This window comes from Nanorana parkeri, unplaced genomic scaffold (assembly GCF_000935625.1).
Source record: "Nanorana parkeri isolate BGI_ZX_2015 unplaced genomic scaffold, ASM93562v1 scaffold2421, whole genome shotgun sequence".
Classification (NCBI taxonomy): Eukaryota; Metazoa; Chordata; class Amphibia; order Anura; family Dicroglossidae; genus Nanorana; species Nanorana parkeri.
Window position 1 is genome coordinate 16390 of NW_017308689.1, and position 20949 is coordinate 37338.

Genomic DNA, 20949 nt, shown 5'->3' on the forward strand with positions numbered 1-20949 from the left:
TATATTGTATATTACATATGAATATTATGTAATATACTATTTAGTTGGCAGATAAAAAATTAGGCTAATTTTCAACTATTTTGCTTTCTTTTGCACCTCTGTGGTAAAAAGCCTGTATACAGTTCAAGCTGAAATGTACATGCACAAATTCCACTCTGAAAGACTGAGCCTAAACATAAGCAGCGTCTACTGTGCTTTCTCTTTAGATTATTCTTCTTCTTATTATACAGGATTTATATAGCACCAACAGTTTGCTCAGCGCTTTACAATATAAGGGAGACATTACAATTACAATTCAAGACAAGATGGTAAGGAGGGCCCTGCCCCTGAGGGCTTACAGTCTAAAAGGGAGGGGGAAGTGATACATGAGGAGGTAGCTGTGTGAGGATGAATTGTTTGATAGTTCAGTGGTCAGGTTGAGGTGGGATAGGCTTCCTTGAAGAGATGAGTCTTAAGGGATCGCCCATAGGCAGTCAGAGTGGGATATAGTCGGACCAGTTGGGGTAGAGAGTTCCTTGGGATGGGAGAGGCTCTAGTGAAGTCCTGGAGGCGAGCATGGGAGGGGTTGATGAGGGAGCTGGAAAGTAGAAGGTAATTTGAAGAGCGGAGGGGACGGCTAGGGTGGTACAATAAGACAAGGTTTGAGATGTAGCCGGGGGCAGAGTTGTGGATGGCTTTGCAAGTGGTTGTTAATATTTTGAACTTTATCCTTTGGGCTATTGGAAGCCAGTGCAGGGATTGGCAGAGGGGGTTTGCAGACACTGAGCGGGTGGTTAGGTGGATGAGTCTAGCAGCTGAATTAATGATAGACTTAAGAGGGGATAGCCTGTGTAGTGGAAGGCCAATGAGGAGGGAGTTGCAATAGTCCAGACGAGATATAACAAGGGAGTGGATGAGTAGTTTTGCGGTTTCATTTAGATAACCCAGAGTGCTTTAGGAATCCTTATTTTGTTTTTCAAATAAAAAATTTTATGCAATATATAGTTTGAATCATTATGAATATGGGAATTGTAGTCTCTGTCGGCAGCTAAAAAAAATGTCTTTGTTGTGCCTTTAGACATTGGTGGCTCTATACAACGTATTACAGATCTCATGTAATCAAAATCTGAATCTGTGGTTTATGCAGCTCTCTGATACAGGGCAACTCATCTACATATGCACATAAATTGGTCACACGGGGATAAAGCAAGCTTTCTCTTACTGAATTGGTAAGTATGGCAAGCTTTTGATTCAGCATGAGGAACACTGGTTACCTAGTTTAGAAGCTATGGGCCCCCTTGGAGTTTAAAGAGAAAAACAAAGTTTGTACCGACATTGTTTGAATATAATGCAATTTAATAATTTACAGTAAATGTTGCAGTATTAATAGTCCCAAGAAGAATACGGTAAATGTTATAAATATGCAATGAATGTGTTGTATCTGTTCTATACAAAGCTGTGTGAGGAAGAGGTTAACTTTTCCCGCCTCTCATGGTTATAAATATGGCTCTAGCTGAGTAGCCTGTATTCCAGATAACTGTAGAACATGTTATGACCCAGGACCTAAAAATATATTTCCACAGTCAGGGTAGCAAAAGCTGCCATTTTCAGAGACAAAAATTAGGTTTTGAGAAAATATATTTTTGTTTCTAGAAGCCAGCTACAAGTACTATATGTAGCACCTTTTGGGGTGAAAAAAAGAGGCCTGGTTTGTCCAAAGTACCAAAGTGGCTGCACGGCAAATTTTCACAAATTATATTACCTTCTTTGTATGGTTATGAAAGGGTCTTTTAATGTCTCTTGACCTACAACTCCTATCATATAATCTATACTGACTCACCCTCCTCCTTTGACATGCCCCATAAGCCTCAGCATTAGTCAGTCATAAGAGGGTTGTATCACAAAAGAGGTTTAAAGCATGCAATATATTCAACCTCTTGACCAGAGCCTTACTAAGCCTTCACTTAGCAAAATGTAAGTTGCATGAGGCTTGTGAAAAAAAATCAATAAAGCAAAATTGTATGCAGGTGAAAAGCCACTTTGATATATCTTTATGGTCGGTTTAAGAGCCATGAAAATCTCAAATATACGGATATAAAACATAATGAATAAATGCATGTGCTGAAACCAATAACTAATGGCATGTGCAAAAGCAGTTTAAAATACCCCAGCCGACAAACAAATTACATGGGAAGCCAAGGACTAAAATATCAACAATATCTCCGCTTTCAATGGTACCATTATTTGTACAAAAAGCAGTGTTGGACCTAATTCCATTTATCATATTATTGCTCAGTAACTTACTTTGGATGCTACTGCTCCTTATTGTCTCATAGTTTGATAAATATCCTCTATACATTGTTTGTGCTTAAGATTTTATATCAACTACTTGGTTAATGTGCCACTAAATCACTTCTGACACTTCTCTTCCTTGCAAGAGGGAGAAGACTCCAGAAAAATGTATTGATCTTACATGGGCAGCCAATTTGCTGGAAGTTTTTCTTTTAACCCACTCCCTTTTCTGCATATGCTGTTTCCTTCCTGCAAATGATAAAAAAAGAATTGCCTTCGCCTCATTTAAACCAATAATAAATTCAATATGAGCCTAACAATTTCTGTATTTTACAACCAGTCAAAAATTGGAAATGTCTCGGGAACTAGAAAATTACCAACGAGGCAGAAGATTTTAAATATTGCCTCTGTAATCTAGATTGTTGCTGTTTATTTTAAAACACCAGCATATAAAAAACTTTGGTGTTGCACACAGCAACCATTGTATTAGTAATATCCCCTTCGCACACCGTACCAATGTACCCCAGAAACTAAAGGGGACTGGAACAACTGGTGGATAGCGCCACAGTGTACAATCTAGAAGATATGTTGTCCTCACATCATCCTGCTTTGGAATACGTCTTTATTCACATTCCTCTAGCATGACATATGGATGCAATGTTTCAGAGCCTAACAGGGCCCCTTCGACAGGAACACAGCAACCAGTCACACTTTGCTTTCATTATGTAACCTATGCTGAAACGTAACACATGGAATGTGCTTGGTTATTATATTTCAATGGAAGAGTTTTAATCAGCATTGGAATGCAAACTTTCAAAAGGTAGGTGAGTTCTTGTTGGTCATGGCAACTGATCAGATCCTTTTTTAGGGCATATGTTACACTTGCGATCATGTCACTGGTCTTGCTTACGTCAGAATCACTATATAGGGCAGAATATTTTTAACCTATTTGTAAAGCATCACTCCCTATTCATTACACACATTCAAGGAATCCTGTTTCTGTCAACAGAATGTGTGTGTTCCAGGAAAACACACATCTAAAACAAATAATCTAATTCTCTCTTTGTTGAATCTTTCAGCCAGACAGCAAGGTGGGGTGCTAACACAACAGCTTCAGGTGGTGCTGATGCTTTTCATGGTTATGGACAATGGAGTCTATTTTTTAGTAGCTACTGTTAACACCAGTCTGACAACAACCAGTCTGACAACAATTGTGCTTAGAATGGGGGAAAAAAAGGAAAAAGTATTATGGCCAATGGCGCTAATAGGGGAATTCTAGTGTCCTAGAAGTTGTAGAACGCTTCCTGACTTTCCTCCACCATTGTATGACTTTACTATACTTCTCCTGGTGTGATAACCCAACCTGACCATGAGCCATTTACCAGGTTTTAACTGTGCTCCCAATGTCTGTCACCATCATTAGAGCTTGATTAGATTAATTTATTTGTCCAGGTATGGTCAACCTAAACAGCTTTTTGTATTGGCTCCAGCACTACGCATGTAGCATCTTAAAGGAATGTACCATATTTGGCTGACCATCTCATTCTCTAGGACATATATGTCAGGGGAGAGGACTACTATTAAAATTTGGATTTTTTTCAAGCAGCTCTGTGAACAGATACTGCTGATCACAGATAAGCACAAAGAACACTGGGTTGGCAAAGTGTTCCTGTATGCCCTAAGCAGGAAGACTTAACAGCCTCCTGGTTCCATATCACTTTATCAGAGTCAGATTTACCAAACTCTCCATGTGACAGTGAAAATGATAGCATAATGTACTCATCGGAGAAATCTCTTGAGTTAATTAGCCTCTTGGAATGTTTAAAAACAGAGTGAACAGTTTCTGTGTGCTGCACATGCAGATCTGCTCACTTCTTCGGCTATCAACATGGGTGTCTATAGACCAGGGTACCAGAGGGGCAGATGCCTGGTTCCATGGATCTATTGATACTGCTGAAAGAGCAAATCACTCTTACTGCCACAGTGACTTACTTTGTCACCTGATGCTGCCTGCACAGTTCTGGGCCAACAGCAATAGAGAAAAGGGCATCAGACATCTGCAGCATTGCTAAGATAAGTAAACCCTGCTCCCACTGTACCAGTACCAGTGTAATATGGACAATGATCACTGACCACAATGAAGGGGGCCCCACGCCAACCGACAATGAAGTGGGCAGTACACTGGCTACACTAAATTTTAATGTCCTCTTACATTAGTGGTTAGTGGAAAAATGCCTCCTTATATTAGTGGTCAGTGTAGTAACCACAGAACCCTGGTTGAAAAAAGGTTGCTTTATATGCTGTGTTGTGTTTCTCTCTACATGCTACGTAGTTCTAACCCCTGTACTCTATACCATATGGTATAAACACTGCACTCAGTGTTGTACATTACATACAGCTTACCATGGTGCTCATTATCTCAGCAGTTGCTAGTTATAAAGTTCTTCTTTGTCCTGAGGTTTATGTGTGTCTGTGAGATTGTTAATTGTGGCACAGTAATTAAAGTATATTTTGTGGGTACAAGGATTTCAGCATTTGAATGCAGTGTATAAAGTAGTAAGCTGAGACTGTATTAAACTATTCACTTTTAAGCCATCATTTGGCATGATCTAGACATGCCCAACTTTTGCACAACAATTACTTTCCTCAGTGTGCCTCAGGTCTTTCACAGTTTTAGCAATACCCCTGGGCTGTCACTATCTTCCAAACCACATTTGAATTTAGAGTGCTTTACCTCTAACCTGCCTAATCCACAATTTTAAAAAAATCCCCTTTTTTGGTTACAGAGTGAGTAGCAATGATATGGCAAGCATGAACCTTGGGCAAACAAGGCCTAAATATTTTATTCCAATAATAGAGTTAGAAAGCCGAAAGTTCTTGTTAACAGCCAGGTATTTTAACCAAGAAAACATCGTTTTCCCCGTAAACTAAACAATTGAATCAATAAGAAAGTAAGAAACACAGCAAGGCAATCTGTCAAAACAAGCCCCACAATTTTTCTCCTAAAATGCAGCTTTTGGCCAGATTGTTGAAAAAAGATTGAGATTTTAACCTCACCCATGCATAAATATTGTATTTTGCTCATTGCTTATTGATCTGCTGTTCTTTGTATTTGTGATTGGTATTTGTACATTGTTTCTTTACATTTTTTTTTACTTTTTTACTGTTTGTTTTTATGTGAAAAACAATGTACAAGGGAGCATCTGTTGGTACAAGAAAAAGTCCAGAATAGCTGAAAGCAGAGGTCCGTAACCACAGGAACCATATAATGCCCACTCTGCCCCTAGAAACCTCCAGACACAACCTTAAAACCCTACTCCAAGTTTGGGTTTTCCCCTGCTGTTTACTCCCTCCACCCTTGGGATGGAGCGTTGATGCCCTGGGCAGGAATTGGGTTGAATGACACTGGGCGTCAAGCATTGCAAGATTGGTGAGTCTGTGGGGACAGTGCCAGATATCAGGTGAATATAGTAACTACAGTTGTATTTTTATCTTTATCGCAGACTGGGGCTCAAGTTTAGTATTTTTTACCCTATATGGAATTGGGCTTTAATTTTACATTCTCTATTGACACCCATGCATTTTGCCCAAATGGGGAAATTTTGCCAAATTTACATGATTTTCCAAAACATTGTGTGAATTTCAGCACTGCATGTGGATCACAGATCACCCATTATCTGAGAACCCTGCTGCAAAGTGAACTATTTGGAATCACCAATCTCCTGACTTATGCAAATCAATCCACCCATCCTTAGTCAAGGGTTTCCAAAAAATATAACAATTATACCTATACAGACTTTTGTTGAAAAGGAACACCTCTTACGTCAACAAAATGTAAGAAGATTTAATGTAAAGGAGGCTCTGTCCATGGTGCTGAAGACATACATACAATTGTATGTATGGTAATACAGTAATACATGGTATTACGGTAGGAGGTTATTTTTAAAGTTCACAGTGCAAACATAACGCGGTTAGCCTCCATAGTAAAGCAGCATCTATATCGAAGACTTTTAAATATGTGATAAGGTTAAATTACAATTTGCTGCTTGCAAAATAGATGGCTGCATATTCTTTCTAACAAAATCATTATTTTATTACCAACATATAGGGTCTAAGATTCCTTCCTAAAGCCAGCTTGCCTGATATCATCAGAAGTGATGGAACTTCAGCATGGTCCTTTCTTTAGTAGTTTAGATGGAATGCCTTCTAGTATTTTTTTCTTTTTCTGCAGGTACATATTTTAAAATTGTGCATTGACACCAATAACAAATATACACCTGATGTCACTTACCATATTACCAATTCTAACCTATGATAAAGTACTGCTGGATCTCTATTTCTAACCTCACACCCAGTGGCTTGAGGGCCAAACTATGTCAGCAGTCCATGCATCTTTGTGCCATGATCCCCCACATAAATATCTCATACAGTCTGTATACTCTGACAGCACCCAATCAGAGTCAAACCTGTACTTGAAGGGACATTTGAAAAATAAAAGTTGGGTTGGTAGAAAATTTGACCCCTGCACTGGATGTCTGAATGCTGCAATGGATGAACTGTGTTCAGAGCCATAACTGGGTTTTGGCCTGACTAAAAGGCCAGAAATAGTCCATATGTGAGGCGATCGCAAAATATATCCATAGTATTAGCCAATAATTAAAGCAAAAGTTGCCGGAATTTTTTAAAGATAATTCTATTTAAAGCAGGACTCCAGACAAACAGCTTAATACACTGCTGATATACATACTGTAAATGTGAATGGTTGTATCTGGTAAATTATTTATTTTAATTATATTTACACTGCACACATCCAGGCTGTTGATCTCACTCTTCTCTGCCGCAGTTATGCAATATAGCTTGGTCATGTTCCTGCCTCCGCCTTGTGAATGGACAATAAAGAAAAAAAAGCAGCAGGATGAGGAGGTCATGTCTCTCAGCTCTTTCTCCTCCTATTAGCCGGTTTGTTGTCAGCTAAAACAAACCTGATTGGCTTAGAGTGCTGGGTCTCCCACTCCATGTCTGAGTACTGTTGTGCATGGAATGCCAAGAGGTTGAAATCAAGACAGATTTAGGTTCTTACAGTGACTGCATTTAAAAAATACACTTAATAATTTTTTTTTAATTTAATGCAGGACTACATTAAATGGTGTTTCTTGTCCTTGAATTCAGTTCTATGCCTTTACACCAGCCTTTATTTAGCAAGCTAGGTCAAAATGTGAAGAGCTCCTTTAAACATGGCCTTACAGATTATACTGTATATGTATTTTTATGATGTATTAATGCATTCCAATAACTGTGGTTGTTTAAACCCTCCATCTGTAAATCATTTTCCTTGTTGTTGACTTGTTACACAATGCAATTGCTCATCTAAATAACATGTATTGATGTGCTCCTGGGGGAGTGAGAGAGATCTCACAGAGAATTGTTACTGCTGGCTCACAGCCTTTCCTTTCACCTCTAGTTACACAGGGGGAGGACAGAAACACATGCAGGACTAAAACTAGAATCTACGCTGCACGATCTGCCACACATCCTCTGATTAAACTTCAATAGAATCCCAACAAATGCTTAACTAGTTAACCAGAGCTGTTGTCTCGCCGTCAGTTGTGCAAAAAATGGAATATAAAGCCTATAATTAAGGAGGTGCAGTATGTAGCACATGACTTGCATTTAATTCTAATATTTACCAGGGCTTACACAGACTTTAAAGGGACAGTGAGTAAATGTTCAATTTCTCATAAAATCACATCTACTAACATTCACGTCAAAAAAAATATTGAAAATACTAGGGGCATATTTTCAAAGAAGTAAAAGTAATATTTACCAAAGATTTATTGGTGTTGAATCATTCACTGTATGTTAAAACCTATTCATTAGGAAGTTTCACTTGCACAGAATAGCTGATTATTATAAAGTTGATCGTTTAGATGACGTTTGCCAATGTTCCTACACACTTTATTTATTATTATGCATTACTGGTATTTATATAGCATCGACAATTTACTCATTTACTTTACATTGTGCACATTCACATCCGACCCTGCCACCAAGGAGCTACCTATAACACATGCATACATACAGGGGCCAGTTTAGAGAGGAGCCAATTAATCTTCCAGCACATTTTTGGAGTGTGGGAGGAAACCGGAGTACCCAGAGGAAACCCACGCAAGCACAGGGAGAACATGCAAATAGAACATGCATATAGTGTCCTGACCGAGATATGAAGCAGGGACCCCCAGTGCTGCAAGGCAGAAGTGCTAACCACTACGCAACTGTGCCACCCCTTTATGTCCAGTAACCCTACAGAGTGCCATCAAGTGCTCCCCTTGACGCTAGCTAAAATGGGGAATAATTAAAGTAATAATTGGCCTCTACAATGTTATAGTGTATCTAAAGCCAAAACCTTTTTTTTTAGTTTTGAATGGAGTGCAGAAGTAATAAACCCCTGGGAGGTATTTTATTGCTACCTGTCATTTACCCTCTCTATTTGTCCTGGTGGCCATTGCCACCAGGAAAGAAAGTGAGAAGAAATCCAACATTTTACAGTTGAAAATGGCAAATCTACCAATGGGGATGCTTGTTTAGGTTGTTCAGATCTTATAAAAAAATATTTTAACTATTTTATTGTCTAAGCTACTCTGAGTAGTGAATGTAGAAGGTCAAACTAAGGGACAAACTGGGTTTCTTCTCATTACCATACAATGCTTCTAAGTCTTTAACCCTTTGTTAGGACAGACAATGTTCAAATCCAGCTGATAATGAGATCTGCCAGCACAATACAGATAGGGTTAATTAGGGTAAACATAACTTCCCACAGCCCCCTCCTTAACATTACAAATGGGAGAGCTAGGTAGGACTAGGTAAGTATAAAGGACTTAAAAACTTAAGTAAAAAAGTTTAAATATCTTTTTAAAGTTATGCTATGTGAATGAGCACATGTATCAAATGTAAATTAGGTGTTATCCCAATTTGTCTGCAAAAGTGGAACTACACTTTAAAGTTCATCACCCAGTTCAGATATACTAAAATACCCAATTTTTTCATATAGATATTTGTAAATGATATAGTCTTTAAAGTAATTTGTAATTTAGATTTACATGGGGTGAAACATGTGAGAGGTTGTAGCTGGATGAGGGTTTGTGGTGCTGGTATTTGTTGCTTTATACACTTTTATTCACTGTTATACTGGATTTGCTGTGAATTTCAATAAAGTTTGAAGTATTGGAATTCTCTGGATAGTGCGGTCTGTTCGTATACTACTACATTCCAAGGTGGAGACGCACCTATTAGACCAGCACCTGGGGAGTCCTGATGGCGGCTAAGGAATTGGAGCGGTGAGATTTCCTTTGGCTCCACATTAGGTTTACATTGATTAGTTTTTCATTTTTGAATAGAGTATTACTAAACTGTATATACACACATATGCAGTCTATGCCCTATATTATGTAGATGCCATTTCAATTTCATTTTGAGGTAAGCTGTACAATTTGTATGTTTTAATCATCCATTCATTCATTGCTTTACGTATGCTCCAAGTAGATACATTGGAAAACCAGGAGTGCAAAGTGAACTTGACCTGGACAACAATATGTCTAAATTAATAACTGTTCTGAATTGCAGGGATCTTCTAGTGCCTGCAAGTACCTGTGTTAGTCTTCAAATAGATATCTGTGTCCCTGTGGGGCCTTCTGGAACCCTAGTCCAATGCCATACATACAGGTGAAACTCGAATAATTAGAATATCGTGCAAAAGTAATTGCAGTAAGTGCTGCAAAAGGGGCCCAAACCAAGTACTGAGTACATATGCATGCTTGTACTTTGCAGAGGTCTGATATTGTTCTATGTACAATCCTTGTTTTGTTTATTGCATGTAATAATCTACTTTTTTGAGGTTGTGGATTTGGGGTTCTTGGGGTTTTCATGAGCTGTAAGCCATAATCATCACAATTATGACAAATCACGGCTTGAACTATCTTGCTTTGCATGTAATGAGTCTATCTCATATATTAGTTTCACCTTTTAAGTTGCATTAGTGAAATAAATGAACTTTTGCACAATATTCTAATTATTCTGGTTTCACCTGTATAACCTCTACTTCTTCCCATAGTGAGATTAAGCTTTAAATCCTGCACCACCCACTGAAGTTCTGGCATTTGACAGATGATTGAAAGGGCTCAGGTTTCCCACGAGGAGAAAGAAGGTGCTTCACTTAAATGCCAACCATATACCTAAAAACAATAGGATCAAATTTGCAAAATCAGTCAATATGCATGGCTCAGATTTTTTGTAATGTAAATCTAACATTACATTAATGCAGAAACACATGCTTTTGTTTTGCATGCCTTGGTTCTTCCCTCCACTGTTCATCAATATCCTAATGAAATTTTGATGTAAATACTGCCTGTTTTCATTACTTAACTTATTGTTGTTCTCTGTGCAATGCAGGTAGATCATGGCTGGTAGGAGGGGCTTCACACAACTTTCTGAACACAGCACACTGCCCTAGGTAAAGCCCACATGTGATATTGAGCCTTCATGATTATATGAAGGGGCAGATCAGGGACAGTCAGGCTAGGGAGGAAAGGGATAGAGATGCTGGATGTCCTTCAGCTAGGAAATGAGGTGGGCTCTCTCTGACTGTTTCAGCTTGTAATGCACATTTCAGAAGCTCAAAGTGTGCAGTAAAATCAGAGTAAGTAATTTCAGTACAGGAGAAGTCTAAAACTTTGCAAAGCTGAAGGTGAGGCTGGAGATTAGCTTTAGTTTCCCAGCTTTTATGGTGATATGCTGGCTTTGATATTTTAGTTTCTGACCCGGAACTAGTATGAAAATCACAAAGTTCAGAATACCTCATCTACATACTTATTTCTGGTCAGAATATGGAAGCAAAACTGGAATCATGATAGGCAGGAAACTAGCATCTTTGGGAGGGGAAATTAGCACTGGCAGCCTTTATATTTTTCAAAGGTTGCAATGGCCTCTGAGCTCATGGGGACAGATGGTCCAACCATAGCTGCTACTCCTATGATTCCCAATTTGTATGTTATTACAGATAACAGAAAAATGCATTATTTCTCTGCCCTTCACAATCCTTTATCCATTTTGCCAGAAAAGGGTTTTTGTATATCTAAATAGACTAAAGATTGTAAAGCTTTTGCATGAATATCATCAGACTTAATCAATAAGGTATTCAAAAACAGTCAGGGTGGAGGTCACACAGAACTTTATATTTCTTGATGTACTCATCTTTTATACAACATAAATAAATAAAAAATATATAATACATAATACAATATATAATACATAATAAAAAAATAAAAAATAAAATAATAAAATAAAAATACAACATAAATGAAATAAAGAGTTCACTGTAGGTAACCTTAGCCTTAGTAAAGCATGTACCTTTCAAAATGCTTTGGATAAATACACATCTATTTTTTTAAATTAATTAATTCAAATAAATAAAGATAAGAATTACACTAAATGGACTATTAGTTCTAACAATTCAACTGCCACCTGAACCATACTGAAATCTCGTGTATTGGATGACAGGGTTCTAAGGTCAATAATATGTTATCAGTGTCAAGGAATAGTCAGCTCAAGCTTACGGCAATGCATATTTTTAGAATATTTTCTATGCACAGTATAATTAAATGAGAAAGTCATGATCTTTATACAAACTGCTTATTATTTAAACATGCTGTAATCCAAGGTGTTGCTAGGGTTCTAAAAGACCTAGTCCAACCCAGGGACCTTCAAGAGCAAAGAAGAGCAAATATATTATACCAATCGGTGGGCATGACCACAGTGGGCAAGGTTTAACATGATGAAATTAAAGTACCTGAACTTTTAAACCTACATTATTTAAGCTACTGTACTCATATCAAATCCTAAGCAACAAGAGATGCCCAATCATCTCAATAGTTTCTGCATCCATCATCTCTCTCACCGCAATCTTATTTTGACCAATCACCATTAAAATCTTTCATAGTAACCAGTCAATTGTGGGAATGATATTACATGATTATTGAACAGGCCACTCGTGATCCACTAAACCCTAGAAAATAAAACTACAGTTAAATAATTAATCTTATATAATCCCTAATATACATTAAAACATGGATTTCTGGCGAGCGCAGTGTATCTTTTCAAGCACAGCGGTGATTGGAGGGGAGATCATCTCAATTATCATTTACACTGTGGATCTGGCACCTTTTGGAAGCTTGTAAGAACTGATGTCTTTTGAGAAGAGTGCTTTTAAGTTTAATTGGACATTATTTGCACATTAATATTTATTGTGGTTATGCGCATTTGCGCATTACAACTGTTGAAAAGAGGAATGCACATTTGCTTAAACCTATAATAGGCAATTTAATAGTTAGATATATTGAGTATACACATTTTGATTTGCACTTATTGCTTAGTAACCAGTATTGCCCACGCAAATGATCTGTTGGGCTGTTGTGGCCACTTCTGTGCTGACACAGTTGGACTACTGGTTGTGGTGGTTTGGAGATACAGTAATCCAGGATGTTTTCAGAGATATACATTCTATGAATGGCATGAGATGAAGAGGAACTGTAGAGGATGCATGGCAGTCTTGTTTATTTGCTAATTCTACAGCTTATTTCTAGAGGTACAGCATAGAAACATGGGGGATTCCACTGCTGACTTGTTTTTGAAGGTGCATTACCCAGAACGGGAACGGCTTATCCATACAGCACTACTTAATGAGTCACTGGCTTGAAAGAAGCATATGTATATTAAGTATCTCAACACATATATACATACTTTTTCCAGGTTGGCGACAAAAAATAAGGATGCCAGCTACAGGGCATGCATCTTTATAGTCTCAGCCGCTCCCATTTTTCAATCCTGATAGCTTCCTTTTAAGGGCCTGTTCACACCACAATGCATGTGTTAACAGAAAATCTGATGAGCTACATTGCCATTTGCTTTAAGCATGCATGTTTAAAAAAACTCCATTTAAATTGACTGGAAGGGCAAAATGCACATCAGCACCCCAAGACGTAGCATTCAGAGCATTCTGAATTATGTCCACAGTAATTTGGTAGGTAAGGCCCTACTGAACACAATGAGGGGAATTTATCAAAACTGGAGCAGACAAAATCTGGAGCAGCTGTGCATAGCGATCTATCAGATTTTCTCTTTCATTTTCAATTCTTAAAGGTGAACTATGAGCCGAGTGAAAAGCACTCAGCCTCATAGTTGTAGCCGACCTGTGACAATGAAACTGTCACAGGTCGGCTCAATAGATCGGGAAGTGAGCGAACACATAGCGTCACTCGCTCACTTCTCGACCTATCCCTGCAGAGAGCCGTGGCTGTCACTCACGGCTCCCTGCAGGGATTCCCCCCTCCCCTGTCCGATCCTCCAGCGCTGACTGGCGGAACGGACGGGGGAGGGGGCGGGTACAGCTGGCTCTGCCTCTAGATCGGCAGAGCCAGCTGTCAATGACGCAGCTGGGCAGATCCAGACATAATTGTCGGGATCCGCTTCAGCTGCGGTGTCTCAGTATACAGAGACTCGCGGTATACTGCGGCGTCTCAGTATACTGCGAGCTACAGCTCGCGGTATACTGAGCCTAGGGTGACGGGAGGACGCTAGTTTGTGTCCTCCCGTTACCCTTAGGAGAACTATGGGGAAAAGCCCTGACCCCATAGTTCTCCTTTAAATCAACAAACTGAAGAAAGAAGCTAATCGGTTGCCCTGGGCAACTGCTCCAGATTTCGTCTGCTTCAGTTTTGATAAATTCCCCTCAATGATTATTGATATTACATAGGCTGTTAGTGGGTACTAGAGGTACAACAGGTGTATATACTCAATTGCAATGGTAGTTTCAAGCTCAGGAGCCAGGATACGAAGAAAACCTTGTCAATGAACCCAAAGCAGCCAATGCGCAATCACCTCCCATAGATCTGACTGATCTGAACTCATGAGAGATAAAACACTTACTGTACACAGTTCCCACACATCATTGCTCTTCACACTGTGTTAGATAAGCTTTAGAGTGTAACTTTAACTCTCTTCCTCTGACCTCTCATTACTTGTGCCGTCCATTAAATTGAAAACATTTAACAAATAATTTTTTAAAAAAACACACTCCAATAATATATATATACTACTCACGTGTTCCATCAAATCTTGTCGCTATGGTATCTAAGAAAGTATTCTGAGGAGCAAGCAGCCCTCTCATGGCTGGCATTTCTCTAGTTTTCACTGCAGACACTCTCCAAGCTTGGGCTGCGCAGAGAAAACACACAGTTCTGTCATTAACGTGCAAGTCTGCCTGTCAAAAGCTATTAGGTAATGGCATCCAGTGTTTATCTGTCAGTAGTGGGGCAGGCAGCCTGTCATTTTTGCCATATGATAGTCTGTTTTGTAAGGCACCGCTCTGTCTAATAAGTCAACCACAAACTGCTAATGTGAAGACAGTAATTACTGTCTTATATGGAATGTAAACAGCATGGAAAATGTACTGCAAAATGATATCCATTTGCCAGTGTTGTCAGCTTTATCATAAGGCGAGTTAGTGCCAGCAGAGAGTAGCAAAACCATCTACGATTTTCTGAGAATGGAGCTGATGTAAGAGAATTAGGTGCTTCATAGAAAACAAAATATCTGATCTGAAAAAATGTAAATGATCTTTAACGGTTTGGGCAGATAAAGTGGATCGAAAAATATATTTACAGATACTATGTGCTCTTTTCATTGAATCTAATCATGCAAAGAACCAGGATTCATGATGCACTCATCTTGCTAATTAAATATTTAAAAATGTAGAGTATCTGATTTCTTCAAGCAGCCATCCATGGAGAATCACAGACTGTCTCATGTATCTCTAGAAATTTGCTAAGAGTAAGTTGAACGGGCAGAAAGTTTAGCAACATTTAGTTATTAATAGTGAATGGTTCTGCCATAGGTTATGCGTGATTCTGCATTATACTCAGTGATGTAAATAAACATAATCCATGTAACTTCACTATGAAAAAAAGAATGAAAAGTTATAAATGGAACAATTTCAGCTGTAGTAGATTCTTACAGCAATACCCCAAATTGCTGCATTGTTTATAAAGATTAACATGAATATTTACTAGGTTAGGGCTAAATAAATGAGGATGTGCAAAGTGAAGCAACCTACCGCACAAAGAAATGCAAAGTGCAGTTATGCACAACACAAGGACATGCAAAGTACAGCAAAATGGTGTGCATGGTAAGGTAACCCAGAGCATAATGATGTGCAAAGTACAGTCACCCACAGCCTGTTGATGTGCAAAGTGGCGTAACCCACAACATGAGGTTGTGCAAGGAGTAGTAGACCACAGCATGATGGTGTGCAAAGCACAGTACCCTACAGCATGATGGTGTGAAATAACCAACAACATGATGGTGTGCAAAGTGCAATAATCAACATCATGATGGTGTGCAAGGTATAGTAACCCACAACCTGGGGTTGTGCCAAATTAAATAACCCACAGAAGGATAGCTTACATCATGATAGTGTGTAAAGTGCAGTAACTCACATCATGATAGTGTGCAAAGTGCACTAACCCACAGAATGATACTGTGCATAGTGCACTAACCCACAGCATGATAGTGTGGAAAGTGCAGTTACCCAGAGCACAACGGTGTGCAAAGTTCAATAACCTAGTGCATGATGGTGTGCTAAGTACAGTAATCCACAGCCTGTTGATGTGCAATGTGCAGTAACTAACAGAATGATGATGTGCAAAATGGAATAACCCACAGCATAATAGTGTGCAAAATGGAATAACCCACAACATGATGATGTGCAAAGTGCAGAAGCCCACAGCCTGATAGTGTGTAAAGTACAATAACCCACAACATGATGGTGTACAAAGTGCAATAACCCACAACATGATGGTGTACAAAGTGCAATAACTCACAACATGATGGTGTAGAAAGTGCAATAACCCACAACATGATGGTGTACAAAGTGCAATAACTCACAACATGATAGTGTGCAAAGTACAATACCTCACAGAATGATGGTGTACAAGTGCAATAACCCACAGTATGGCAGTGTGCAAAGTGGAATAAGCCACAACATGATGATGTGTAAAGTGCGGTAGCCCACAGCCTGATAGTGTGTAAAGTACAATAACTCACAGCCTGATAGTGTGTAAAGTACAATAACCCACAGCATGATGGTGTACAAAGTGTAGTACCCCACATCATGATAGTGTGCACAGTGCTATAACACACAATATCAAAGTAAAATTGTTTATCAGTTTAAAGCAGTAAGAACTATTACAGAAGATTGGATGTTATAGCTAACTCCATTTTGCCTTTTTTTAAATGTCTGTATATGTGAGTGCAGTGTTAAAAGTCATGTAAAAGTTATGTTCAACAGGCGAAATGTTCTCCAGTCAGATATATACAATGCAATATCCTCTTCTCCCTATACACAGTAGGATGCATGTGACTGGTAATGAGAGCTAACAGTTTATGTTTAACAGTTATTCAGAGATTGTGTAATGATGGAAAAGTGTTAAGCCCTTGCATTCCCCTTCATGCTGAGCAATAGATATCAGAAGCCTAAAGTTAAAAGCAGCAGGAAAATGTGGTACTGTGTCAAGAACAGATTGAGGCATATAGGTGTAACACTCACACCATCACCTGCATCTTCTCACCTGATGTCCGTCATCTCTTAGGCAGCCAGCAGGAGATGTATAGTAGAGGGAAGGATCACCAGATGACACTTCTGACAGTGATCAGAAACAAATCTTCTTCAGGAGTCACTCCCACCTCAACTTCAGCATCCAAAATCCTCATCTCCCTCCTCTCCGCTTCCCTGTCAGCCTCCTGTAGACTGCTTGGGAACAGATTTGCTTTTATTCCCAGCTTGAAGTTTCCATAGTTACTACTGACACACCCGCTCTTCTTAAAGAGACAATATGCTGATCAGCAGAAGAGACTAATTATGGTACTGAGGCCCGTTTCAAGAGCTACACAATAGAGCTCAGCGGAGATGTGGTTGACAGCAAACAAAATGAAACAGTTTTTTTTGCTTAGGTAGCAACAAAATAAAAATTCACCCATGCCCATACAATGGAACAGTTATCTGTAAAGAAAGGTCATTTTAGGTTTCCCATAAACAGCCCAATAAAAGCAAATGATTCTCCAGATGTTGAGCATCTCTTGTAATAGTTGGGCCATTTCTGATGTCCTGGTGGGCAGTCAGTTGTGCACAAAGTACATTGATAATCTTGTTGGGATATCTGCATGCAAGTTCAGTTCAGAAAATCAAAGTACCATGTGACCACCACTATCAGCCTTATGTGAAGATTATGGCCATGCATGTCCTGGCACCCAGGACTGGCAGATATCGCTCCATTGATCACTTTCTGGTAGATGTCGGTCTATGGCTAAGGTTAGACATTCCAGCCAATGTAGACAATATGATCTTGTGGGGAAGTGCAGATATGAGGGTTGGATATTAAATTAAGGCAGAATAGGGCCTTTTGCAAAGTAGTAGCTTTGCCCTCCCATCCCTTCGATTGGATGTCCCACATTTGCCTTGTCTGTAGTGAAATGGCCCTAGTCAAAACCAGGAAGGTGCATAGGTTTGACCTTTTGGTTTAGTGCAGTAGGACAAAGATTTTAGTTGCCCCCCTGGAGATAAGGCTCTAGGCTCCTTCCTAACTTGTTTTGTGGATGATCTACCTCTGACAAGTGCTGTATCTGACAAGCTAAACTATAGACAAACAAATCTTTTACTGATCAGGTTGCCCACAACAAAGAATCAGAAGTGTTGTTCAGCAGGATCTATCCATGTATCGGCAATGTTTGTTTAAAACGCAATATAATGTCTTTGTATTTTTGACCGTTCCTGGCATGGTATTTAGCATGTTTGTTCCTGGGAAATATACCGTGTCTTTTAAACTAACCCTGTGTCATCATAGTTTCAGCTTTGTGCATGGTAAATACTTTTCTTTTGATTTTTTTCCTTGAAATACACTCTAAATTAACCCTATTAGGTTAAAAAAAAGAGAAATTATATTATATTTACCTTTCTGGCAGCCTGTGACTCCTACCTCCTGTCCGTTCCGGTGCTGCAGCCTTCATCAGTCTTTTCATCATTTTACATTTCCTAGGGTGTGTGGAATGGGGGGGAGGGACACAAAATGTGGGACAGAAGCATCTGACACTGTTGGAGGCTGTAGGACTTGAAAGTATAGGGGGCCGAGACAGCTGTTTTCATTTTTGTGCCTGAAATGGTGACTTAAATAAAGTTACAATAGCCTGAGTAGTACAGCACGGTCTACTACAGGAAGAAACGTGAGTGATCTAATGGTACTTCTCATGTTGCTCATTTGTGTTACATGTGGATTTTCCTCCATTATTTTTTTGCAGAGGTGTCTGTATCAGGATGGGTTTAATGTTTTACGACTTGGATGGATAATTTTCCACTAAACTAGGTAGGAATGTTTTATGCTGGGTGGCCGAGGATGGTAGGAGGTCGGGGGGCTCCGTCTTTTGTCAAGTGGTCCCCGTGTCCTAATCTCCCTGCTTTTCTGGCACCATGGGGGCATACTATTATTTGGGAGCCCGTGGGATCTCTAAATCATATCTTCCTTGTTCATGCTCTAGTAGTGTTCTTTTTTTTTTTATTCGAATAGGTTTTATTGAAAATGTTTCAATACAGAAGTGAACAATGCACAATGAAATGAAAATAAAGAGGTATATTGCGGTAATTATGACAGGTATTTCCATACAACGTAAATCTACAAAGCATACAACAATGTAAGGTCACAATAGGATCTCAATCATGGTCTCTAGTAGTGTTCTTTAAACAAGTATGCACAGGGGTCGTGCCAGGCTTACTGCCTGGGTGCCTGTGCTCATTTATGGTTACAGCTAGTTTAATTTTTTTCCATCCCTTTGCAGTTGGACATTGAGGGGCTCTAGGGGTACCTGTCTCTAGTGTAGGGTTGTGGCTTATTGAGTGTCTGGGGTGCTCAACTCATGGGTTCCCTCGTTTTCCCCCTTTTCTTTTCCTCCTGTGTGTGCTTGCTCCTCTTCCCCCCTTTGTTGGAAATGCAACAGCATATACTGATATCTTGTCTTTTAAGCTGTAGATGGCGCTGTAGTACAATGTTAGTTTTCTATATGCATGCTTATCTATGGTTCCCAGGAAGTTTTCCTATATATATCTTTTCTTTAAATGCTGTATTCACATATAATGTCCTTCTAAGCAAGTAAAACTTAATTCAGCATTCCTCAACATCTCAGTGCTTCATCTAAACACATAACCAACACCCTTGCCCCTAATTTCAGCAATAAGAGATATACCATGGCTATTCACACTGCTTCCACATCAAATAAATCAAAGGATTCTTCTTCATAACTTGGTATAATTTTCAGTGAGAGGCATTCAAAGTGACCCAGAGGGGAGATTTCTTTTTGTCAAGGGCCACTCAGACGGCTTGTGAATCATGTTACTGCAGTTAATGTATATTTCCCAAATAATGATCAGCCAGCTTTCATCTGAAAGTGGTGGTTTCTAAAGTTTGAGGAAGGTATGAGATTCATGGTCTGAGGGTAGGGAACAATATTTACAGTGTTTTCAGTTGACATGCTATTCTTTATGACAAACCCATCCACGTCCTTGCCTGCTCTTATTCAGGAGTTTAAGAAGTATGGTAAGCTCTCTAACCTAAAGTTAAACTACTCAAAATTGGCAGCTTTGAAAATTAACATGTCCCAGTCTGTGGTTCTACCTTTGAAAGAAAGATTCCACTTTACTTGGCCCCCCCATCTCATATCAAGTATTTGAGTACTAATCTCCCTGTGGACCCAGGTGACTTATAAAGGCTTAATTTCTCACCACTGACCAACTCAGTTAAGATGGATCTGAAAAGATCTAAGTTGACTTTTTCATGGACAGGCAGAATGACAATTGTGTAAATGAATGTCCTGCCCACGGTGCTTTACTTACTGCAGATCCCCATTACTTTGCCCCCATCTTTTCTGAAACACTCAATCAAGGATTCGTTTAGCTTTATTCTGGCTGGGACGCAAGTTAGACTACCCAAATCAATTCTCAGGAACTATAAGAGTAGGGGAGGACTGGGGCTTCCCAACCTGGCTAGGTACGACCATCCATGTCACCTCATGAAACTGGTGGACTGGAGTGTTCAAAGGCATTCTAAGGCCTGGGTGGTTTTGGAGCAGAGTTGGCTGAGGAAAGAATTGGCCCTCATCCTGTGGTTGGATTATGAGCATATTCCAGCATCAGTTAAAGGTCATCCCTTGCTAGACATATTTGCAGATACATTTCCTTACTGGCCCTTAATCTATTGCAAAGTTTCACAGAGACTTGATGTAATTAAAATCAACAGTTCTTGGAAAGAGTAACACTAGGCATCTGGTCTCAGGTTTATATGCTCTGCCCAGCCAACCAGCTGTGGATACTGTGCCTCATTTCAAACTGAAACGGGAAACAGAGATGGTGCTGCAATTCTCTGAGGAGCACTGGCAAAATATCAGCATTTTGACCCTTAAAATTATATTAAAGTCAAAAGGATTTTAAGCTATTTCAAATAGTGATGAAATCACTTACAATAGATGCTGCTTCTTAATGTTTAAAAGTTTTAGTTTCCTGCAGAATCAGCTGGTCCCCCGAGCACTGGT

General features: G+C 39.3%; 1 protein-coding gene across 1 annotated transcript in view; it reads right to left on the reverse strand.

The window, feature by feature from the left end:
• LOC108801649 (potassium voltage-gated channel subfamily H member 3-like) overlaps positions 1–16952 on the reverse strand; it is a gene marked incomplete at its 3' end in the record, with an annotated part of 28379 nt that extends 11427 nt beyond the window's left edge. Inside the window, exons 1-2 of the mRNA XM_018573545.1 lie at positions 16947–16952; positions 14422–14535 (exon numbers count right to left, since the gene is read on the reverse strand). Coding sequence (XP_018429047.1) covers positions 14422–14497 — 76 coding nt within the window. The remainder of the gene's footprint in view (positions 1–14421; positions 14536–16946) is intronic.
• Positions 16953–20949: the final 3997 nt, after the last annotated feature.